Source organism: Montipora foliosa, chromosome 12 (genome assembly GCF_036669935.1).
Source record: "Montipora foliosa isolate CH-2021 chromosome 12, ASM3666993v2, whole genome shotgun sequence".
Classification (NCBI taxonomy): domain Eukaryota; kingdom Metazoa; phylum Cnidaria; class Anthozoa; order Scleractinia; family Acroporidae; genus Montipora; species Montipora foliosa.
In genome coordinates this window covers 5,069,147-5,079,146 of record NC_090880.1, presented here as the reverse complement: position 1 = coordinate 5,079,146, position 10,000 = coordinate 5,069,147, and the positions used below count along the sequence as shown (strand labels likewise).

Sequence of the window (10,000 nt, the reverse complement as noted above, 5' to 3'; positions counted from 1 at the left end):
GTGAAATAAATAAAGTAAAGTAAAGTGTCAGTCCCGCGGGCTTTCACTCGGGTATCGATCTTGATTCGTACGATTTCAGTGTTTGGGCAAATAACCTCGATCTCGTATTACAATGTTACGGATTGCCCTTGGGAACTCAAATCTTGTTGGACAGGGTTAATACTTGAATTGGTTACCTTCCGGCAATACCCCGTGTTGTGCAAGCTGGGGAGTCACGCTGTTTGGCTATCCAGCAAGAAAGGCTAATGATATGACAAAACTGATATTACATTACAACACAAGCATTCCATAATTGTTTTTAATGAAATTATCAGCAACAAGGTAACAGTCTAAATACTTATAGTGTGATGCCTTCATTACTGAACAAATACTAGGAGGAGGGTACAAGACGATTCTTCCGAAAATATACAACTACTTTCAAATGTCTCGTCAAGGACAAAACAAGAATCGAGCGCACCTCACTATTCCTTGTTTACTGCTAGTAAAGTGATTGATGTTGTTTTCAACGCAACTTTTCAGTGCCATGTTTTCACGAATCATGAACACTGGATCACAGTTTGTTATGGAAGGAGTGAAAAATCTCGTGGTAGGAAACAAGGTAAGATGCTATGAAGAGATTATGTTTTTTCAATGGTGACTTGGAGATATTCGGAAAAAATCCGAATGCCCCTTCGCAAGAGTCGAACCTACGACCTTCCGTTTACTAGTTCGGAAGCTCTACCACCGTGAGAGATGATGATGATGATGATGTCTTTAATAAACCATAAGATAAAATAAACGAGAACTGCGTAATGAATTTACAGTAATATACTGTAGCTAAAAGTGAATTATGTAATTATAACAGGTTGTGTTCAAAAATGAGTCTATTGACAACGTTCGGTGTTAATCTTTGGGCGGAGGCAAACCATGCGACGGAAATTATATTTCTGGGGTTTAGGCTTCGGCAGAATTTCATACTAACGGATGATAGGTTAGAGCCCTAGCTTTACTAAATAATTTCTTGTCCTGCGTATGCATGATATCATTGACATTCAATGGAACTGAAATGTAACGCCGCTTGTAACATCTGTTTAAAAAGTTCTGTTCTGTGTTTAGATCACGTTCATACGCACCATACACTGAAAGGCCACAAGTTAAATTAGACAAATTTACAATTGTCTTAAAAAGGAGGTCTATTTCATTCTGGTCATATTGTTCCTTTCTCAAAGTTCTTAATATGTGGAGGCCCTTGTTAGCCTTAGCTAGTTTGACGTTAACATGAGAACTAAACTTACAATCACTCTGAAGTGTGACTCCAAGTAAGCACAATTCAATATGTTGTGGGATGCAATTGACTGGATTGTAAGTGTCCTTGTTCGATTTCTTTCTAATTACGAGATGTTAACCCCGGTGAATGAAATGAAGATATACGTATCTTATCGATGGTGACTCGGGAATATTCGGAAAAAACCCGAATGCTCCTTTGCAGGAATCGAACCTACAACCCTTCCGATGACTAGTTCGGAAGCTCTACTACTGAGCAATAGGAGACTTGTGGGAGCTTGGTTATTAAAGTAGGTGACATTTCAGGTGACAATAATTGTCCCGCTCTACTGCTAAGACTGAAATTCTCAAAACGGTGCATTCTCGCTATTGAAATGAATGACAATTTCATTTCAAGGTAAGACGCAATTTCGTTTGTGAGTTCAAGTCAATATGTATCCTAAAACTCGTCTGAGTCACCGCGCACTGGTTGGTGGCTTAGTTGGTTGAGCACCGGACTGTCACGCGGGAGCGCGTGTGTTCGACGCCGGCAGGACCAACACTGTATCTTAAAATTTATAACTGAGGAGCAAGTATTTTCTACGGTACCATAACATAGCTAATACGTGATATAGCGTTGTAGTGCCAAACCTTCCAATAAGAACTGTAGTCGGATGTCGATGGAGTTTTATTCTGGTTAGTCACACACACCGCCTGGTTGTGTGTGCTCTCTGCTTTTGCATAATGTGCTAACCTACTTATATATGCATATGCGAAATGTAATATACAATAGGTGCCAATTTGGTGCCGCTATGTTACATGCATAATTTGCCAACCTACTTACATATGCGTATGCGAAATGTAATATACAATAGGTGCTAATTTGGTGCCGCTATGTTACAAGAACATTACTTGAAACTGGTTTGAGCCACCTTAAGTCCGTGAAAACGCCGTCTCAAGAAAAGACAAGTTGTACACTCTTGGGCGTGCGGAGCGTTCGGTTTAAATAACTCTTACTACCCAATTTTGAGGGCCGCACTGTGAGAATGTGGTCTTCTAAGTTAACCAATCTGAGTGGTGTAATACATGTATTTGAAGGATGCAACAGTCAAGTGCAATTGGGGTTATCTTTGCCACAAAGGAAAAGAACAAATCGTACATTGATCCAGAATGCTTTGTCGTGGAAGTGAGATTCAAATTTTTAAAGTTTGGGATGGGAATTAAAAAAGTGCCCTTTTTCACTTTTGTTTTTGCCCTTGGCCTTATAATGCGCCAGCCGCGAAGGCAAAGCGATGTGTCTATCCTTGAAGAGATGTTGTGTGGTTTCAGAAGTACAGTGTACCTCGAAGCGCTTTCCTGAAAGGAGCGATGTCTCTATTAAGGTACCCTGGTTTTGTTTGGGGGAAAATTAAAGTTATTCAGAGTTTTTGATTTTGAAATTTTATTATAGCTCAAGTTTTCATAACGTTTTTTGCAGAATTTACCCGTGACGCGAATTGTGGATGCGCTGATGGACAACAAATCGAATCCGGTAAGACCAACCAACAGGGATGGAAAGGACGGGTCAGTTTGAGGTTGAGCGTGCCAGGCGTGAATTGAAAAGAAAAGCAACATGGAAACAGTGCAGGGAAACATCTGGACTTCTCTCTACTTCATTACTGTTTTCAGTCTTTTTATTAGTTGTTAGGCTGATGGGCGTCGGGCGTCTTATTTTATTGGTGATTACATTCTTAAGCACCAGTGTTCACTCGCTATTCGGATATAGGTTTGGGAACTTACTAGGCAATAGGTAGAAGCGAGACAAAGGCATAGTTTTGTCTTTTTAGCCTGCGTAGCTGGCGGTCAGCGGCGAAGCCGCGCGGAGAATGGGGAGGGCGCTGTGAAATACACCCCTCCACATTCTCCGTGCCGCTTATGCCTCTCGCACCAACAGAGCCGCCAGTGAAGTGTTTTGGTTTTGTGTTTCTTTGTGGTAAGGGTTGGATTTCTTTATTTTCAGGAAGTTGAGGAATACAGATATTTTGACCCGAAAATGCTCCGAGTTCAAGACAGGTTTGAACTATTCAGCCCTTTTTGCATACTGTGCACAAGAATTGCCATTACACGAGTTTACTGCAGCCTCTTTTTGTTTTTACTATAACAAAGTGTATTCTCAAACGCGCCTTAAAGAAGAGTCATATTTAGCAGCTCTCGTAACTTATAATGTTATTGGCTTGATACCCAAGCCAAAAGCAAGAGACTAAACAATTGAGACAATGACTTAGACTTAAAAACAATTGATGGTTCGCATCTGACGTCACGGCCGCCATGTCAGAACAATGCAGTAAAATGTTTTTTGGGGATTTGACTCTATTCTGATGCAAAACTTGTGGGGCCATTTTCTATTTTTTTGTATACCAACATGGCCGTCTCATCACGTGGATGCAAACCAAGAATAGAAGCTGCTTACAATACCAAAAAATAGCAGGTTACGAGAGCTGATATATTACTGCTTCAAAAGGGGCTACAGTGCATGAACTCGGTAATTATAACAGGCAGTAACCGGCAGCTAGCTCACAAGTTTTGTTTTTTTCTCCTCAGTACATCTATTCCAAGAAATAAAACACCGTTCAGTGAGGTGAGTTGCTGAACATATTTCCCCACAAATGATGATAACAAATGGTAGCCACAGACTGACACTGACTAATTGCTGACTGTTTGATCTCGCCATTTTTGATGATTTGGCCCAACTCTTTAGGAGAGATGTTGCTTATATAGTTGTGATGTAAATGGCGGCCAATTAATTATTCCTTTGTCCTTGTGCAAGTAAGACCAACTGGGGTGGACAAAATACAAAAGAAATGTTGCCTGAGAGAGAGGCTAGTTGGTTCATTAGCACCAAGACAAAAGAGTGATTTATTGGCGGCCATTTATGATTTCGGTCTATTGGCACAGGAAAAAATTTATCAGCATGAATGTTAGCAATGATCTTTGTGCAATTCTAGTGAAGCGGATAGTGTAATGTAAACCCCAGTAAATGAACGGAAAAATGTTATCTTTTTATCGATAGACTGACTCGGGGATACTCGGAAAAATCCGAGTGGTCCTTTTCAGGAGTCGAATCTACGACCTTCCTTCCGATTACTAGTTCGGATGCTCTACCACTAAGCTGTAGGAGACTCGTGGGAGCCCAGACCATGATCCATGATTTCGATGGTGGCTCGGGGATACTCGAAAAATATCCGAGTGCTCCTTTGCAGGAGTCGAACCTATGGCTTTCCGATTACTAGTCCGGATGCTCTACCACTGAGCTATAGGAGACTCGTGGCATTTAGGAGCACTCGGATTTTTCCGAGCATCCCCGGGTTATAAGAATGTGTCAAGACGCTTTTAGTGGAAAACCCCAATGATATTGGTCCACTGCTGTCTTTTTGTGTTAACTTGCTGGATGCCTCAATTGTTCATATGTTTTTTTTTTTTTTTTTTTTTTTTTCAGGCGATTGTCTTTATTGTTGGAGGAGGAAATTATATCGAATACCAAAATTTGATGGATTACAGCAAGGCAAGTATTCTGTTAAGGTAATATCCAAGATCAATTGAGACACCAGGTCACATCGTAGCCTCTTTTTTTTTTTCATTTCAGAGACACCCTGGTGCAAAGAAAATGCTTTATGGAGCCAGTGAAGTAATGAACGCCACACAATTCCTTAAACAGGTTTGTTTGTTTGTTGAACGTCTTCAACTTTCTCATCATGAGATCACTCACACAAAACCTTCCATTTAAACCCGTGTGCAGCGTAAAATATGATTGATTTCATGGTTTCCCGCTTCCCAGAACTTAGACCACGATTCAGTATGAACTTCCTGAGTGTGTGGGCCGGACGGGAAAACATTTGGGACCCGTTTCTCGAAAGTCCCGAAAACGTTTCGGGCCCGAAAAGCCATTTCTGAAACGGCCAACTGCTTGTTTCGGAAGGCCGATCTTTTAGCCTGTTTGTAATTTTCTTTTAAACTATTCTTTCTTATTGTTGTACAATCCTATTTTATACCTGTAATTAAGTTGTTTAAATTGTTGTTTTCTTTTTGCAGTTTCGGTATACATGCTTCCTGCAAAGCTATGTTAGAGAATAACTGTCTGTCTAGTGTGTTTTGTAAATGCGTTGTCTTTCCACAATGTTAATAGATAAATTAATTTTAAAATGTTTTCAAGGTAACAAAGATCAAACTGACTGTGAACTTTGACGACTTAAATCCTCTCCGTTCTTGAGATACAAAGGAATTGTGTCATCCGAAAATGGCCCGTTAAGTTTCGGGACTTTCGAGAAATGGGCCCTTGGACCAAGGTCATGGCTTGCGCTCGTGCAGTGCGCCATGACCGAAACCCATATATTATCCCCGTCCGGTCCAACCAAACTCAGTCAATAAACATTTTATCATAGGACTACCGGAGCGCGTGGTAGCACAGACTACTACATAGACTTCCACGGCGTGTGGTCCTCGCAGGGCCGTATATCTTTTTCTGGTCCCACGCGTGTAAATGCGTGCGGTCTTCTTACGGGGATTTTCTCCATAATTCGACAATGAAAGCGCTTTTGGGGTTGCTCGAGTCATGATATAAGAGACAACGTTCCCTGCTCTTTTAGTCGTTCAACAAAGAATAGAAAATCGAGCTGCTATTAAAGATACTTGTTCAAAGCAGCACATTTTGTTTTAATAATTTAAAGGGCGATTTAGGCAGTGCGATTTTCGTTTGCGATTTTCGTATTCGAATGGTTTACGCCACGACATCACAAATCGTGTCGTGCGGGTGTAAATTGACGGAAGTCACAGCGTCACATGCGAACGTGGTACGCAAAAAATCATACTGTCTAAATTGACCAATTTCCATATATTAATTATAATTCAGTCCTAAACAAAAGGCATCATCTCGAGGCTCTGGGGAATAAATAGAAGGATTTGTTTGAGTTTATTCCCCTATGCCTCGAGATCATGGCATTTGTTTAGGACTGAATTTCAATATAACGAAATTGGTATTTTGCTTTTAAGAAGAAGACCCCGAATATTGTTCAAGAGTGGAATCTGACGCACAGCAGGCGAAAGCTTGTTTGGCACCAGCGCCCCACTTTCTTTCGCTCGGCGCCAGAATTTATCTCCATTTTGGTTTTTTTTCCTCATATCGTTCAGTAATTACCCAGCTTATTTTTGCGTTTCCCTTACGTGATCAACAGCCATGTTTATCAACAAAAGCAAAGGAAAACGTTTGCATAACAATAGAGTTCAATTCTTGGAGGATTGGATCGGGGCTCCAACATGAAAAACCTTAAATAACAATGACCACAACCAGGTTTTCTGAGCCCGCGAGACTGAGGACCCCCAGCAAACCATTGTTTTAACGAAAACCGCTGGTCAGCAACCCTGGTTCTGGTCGTTGCTGTCTATGGTCTTCCCTCCAACATGGGCGGCCGTGACGTCACGTGAAAACCAAGAATTTTCATCCCAAGTTTTTGCTAAAAACCTGGCCTCATTTGTTCAAAGACGGGATAACTTTATCCAAGGAATAAGTCGATATCGAGAGTGTAGAATATTCTTCCCGTTAAACGTTGGCAAAGGTCTCCATGCGCACCTTTGCTTAGATGTGCTCAGAGGGTGATATTCGCGGTTACGTGAACAACTGCTGAAATTCAGTGTTGCACCGGATGAAATTGTTGGATAGTGACTTATCCACAGGATAAAGTTATCCGGCATTTGAACAACTGGGGTCTGTTGGATTACTGGACTAAAGCTCTCTGGCATTTTCTTTTTGCAGTTGTCAAGGCTTGGCAGTGAAGCAGTTTGACAAACGGAGGCACAAACTGATTCTGTAAAGAGAAATATTTTTACTGTATTTAACGACAGGAAAAGGAGAACAATGGGATAATTAATGCCTTTCTGCAGCCAAGCAAATGAATGTCCACCCCGTGGTCGTTACACAAGAGACTTAACGATGTCATTGATAATGGCATTTGTCTCGGTTTCGAAGTGAGTCTTGGTGCTCAACTATTGTCAGGGAAATTAGTTTGAATTGCATAAGAATACACAACTCATTTGCATGTGAATGGTTGTGCACCAGGACTCGCTTTGAAACTGAGGCATGCAGCAACTCGGAAATGAGGTATTCCATCAAAATGAAGCGTTAAATTCTTTTCCCGTTCTTTGCGAGTATGCAACACGAAATGACCAAGCCTCATTCTTGGGTAGAGATAAGGACACAAAGGCGAATAGACTGTTTTCCCAATCCCATAATGCAATACGTTTTGGGGGTTCTTTTCTTAAAAGCAATACAAGTTAATTACTGTTGGGACTGTATCATGCTTCAGTGAAGTGGATATCCATTGTTGTAATACAAATAACTGTCCCCCCCCCCCCCCCCAACATGAACTGTATTATGGGATTTGCGAAAAAAGCGAATTTTAATTTTCTCTCTCAGTTTGAGCTGACCATTCCTGCAATTTCCTTTCCTGGTGGTTTGGCCAGTTTGTAGATGTTGAACAGTGGTAAGAACGAGAAGTGCGAGAGCATAGTTGAAACTGAAAATATTGCTGAAGCAATAGAGGATAAAAGGACCAGAGAACGAATCCCCCATATAGGCCCTATCCCCGTCGAAACTCCCTCTTTAAGTTATTTTTAGAAGATGTTGCGTTGCGTGGAAGTTTTGTTTCTTTTTCCACATCCTCCACCATTTTGTTTGACGGTGCATTGCGTGGGAGCTGTTGACATTGGTAAAAATGGGGACATACGATTGGTTATCGCTCAACCCTCTTGGGACCACCCGATCGTGGAGCACATCTGAAAATAGGGAGCTTCAGCACGTGCGTTTTTGAGACGCGGACGGCAACCGGAAGTGAGCTGCTTCCCCTTGTATCTTTTCTTGACACTACTACATCTACATTCCTAAGTATGTTTTCTCCATTAGAGATGATTAGTATAAAAATCTAGGAGACACCACTGTCCTGGCACGAGAAATGTTCTCTTCCGGTTGCCGTGCGCGTCTCAAAAACGCGCGTGCCTAAGGTCCCTAATAACTTTTGAGAGATTGCGATGGGTATAGCGTCTTTATGGGGGATTAATTCTGTCTTTTATTTTCTCTTTCTCAAGACATCAAATTTACCACAAACGTAATACATAATGAGAGATAGAGATGAGGCGTTAAGAATTTTAGTGAGAGTTTGCTTCCATTGCATGTATAGGTAGGAAAAAGCGATTTTAAAACGAGAGAAAACTCCAATTTGACGAAGACGAACAAAACACTATTGCTTGTGCCATCAAAATGAGAACGTGTATTTAAGAACTTCAGAAACTATCGGTATGTTCTTAAGTGACAAAAAATAAAATAATTCAGAGATTTCGCGATATTATTTGTCATAATTTTACTCAGCTATAATTAAGGGTGGTAATTACGTGGGATGCTTGTGGCAGACCACGCTTTAAATTCGCTTGAGTGTCGTTTTCATCATAGTTAGATATGGTAATTAGCCAGGTGTGTGTCAGGAAACTCTTCGCTTGATACTGTCACGTCCGGCAAACAACATGCATGTCTGTTTTTTATTTTTTCTCTCGAAAGATGATCGGAAAAGCTTGCACGGACTTCCCAACGCACACATTAATTCCCTTCTTCGAATTACTGCGTTTTCAGGTTGAATTCACAGAAGAAAGTATTCTTCAAGTGATCTTTGTCTGTTCTGAGAGCTAGCAACCTAAGGTTGCTTTGAAATCAAGCGAGATAGAACAGCGATGAACGCGAGAATATTACACCTTGCCTTCATTTCCGGTCTTCACCGTAAATAAATGTAACTAAAATTGCTTTTATTTATAGTGAGCTCATACAAATAAGATTGATTCATGATAACGCTTAAGTCGAAAAGGGAATGTTCGATTCTCATCTAACCTTCCTTAGCTCTTTTACCACCTCCCTTGTGACTCAGTCGGCTTCAGGGATCAGTCACATTTGCAATCAACCTTCACATTTTACACAAACAGCAGCATCCCGCGTGATTGCCAAGAGGCGTCTTGTTCTTGTAAAAGCTAAATTAACACCAATTCCCATTTAATAAAAATTCCATTTTCCTTGAAGGGAAACTTTCATGGAAACTATCACTTTTAGATTCTGGTAACAGGTATTTTATATAGATATAAGGGCAATGCTGGTTCAGGGTTAAGGGACTCTACTAGTAGACAGTACTGTAGGTACAGGATACTACTAACAACGGCTAAATTGCAGAATATCCCGCAGCTTATTTGCATTTCATTGAATAAGAATAAGCTCTATTGTATGGGCTCTTAGCATGATACTGTCACATGGTACAAAATCCGCCACACTGGATGGCAAAAGGTATGCAACAGCCTCCAAAACAAAGCGATTTCAACCAGCCAATCGTGACTTTTCTTTGTTTTTGATGTCCCAGTGCGTAGCTTGCCATCCAGCAGGGCAGATTTTATACCATGTGACAGTTTCATGCAAAGGGCCCATTCCGACTCGTTCTTCAGAGAATGCCGCCTATGGAAAACAATAGTGGTGAGGTGTTGCGGGGTCTTCTGCTATTGCTCCGAACCTACTAACCACACGTTTGCGACATACTTGGCAGGATGCCCGAATACACAAGAAGGACAGAATCCGCATTGAAGCGAGGCACTTCTAAACGGCAAGACATCTACATCCACATCTACATCTACATGTTCCAGCACTCGGCAAAGTCCCTTTTTGACTTGTGGCTCTTTTTTTGCTTAGGTGGCCTCATACACC

General features: G+C 41.2%; 2 protein-coding genes across 3 annotated transcripts in view; one reads left to right on the top strand and one right to left on the bottom strand.

The window, feature by feature from the left end:
• Positions 1-8,610, top strand: part of LOC137980319 (sec1 family domain-containing protein 1-like) — a 27,589-nt gene extending 18,979 nt beyond the window's left edge. The window contains exons 20-26 of the mRNA XM_068827735.1: positions 520-598; positions 2,720-2,773; positions 3,242-3,294; positions 3,823-3,859; positions 4,718-4,783; positions 4,865-4,936; positions 7,028-8,610. Of these exons, the coding sequence (XP_068683836.1) occupies positions 520-598; positions 2,720-2,773; positions 3,242-3,294; positions 3,823-3,859; positions 4,718-4,783; positions 4,865-4,936; positions 7,028-7,057 (391 nt within the window). The 3' untranslated portion in view covers positions 7,058-8,610. The remainder of the gene's footprint in view (positions 1-519; positions 599-2,719; positions 2,774-3,241; positions 3,295-3,822; positions 3,860-4,717; positions 4,784-4,864; positions 4,937-7,027) is intronic.
• LOC137978477 (MAM and LDL-receptor class A domain-containing protein 2-like) overlaps positions 1-10,000 on the bottom strand; it is a 359,940-nt gene that overhangs the window by 179,922 nt on the left and 170,018 nt on the right. The gene's annotated exons all lie outside the window — the stretch shown is intronic.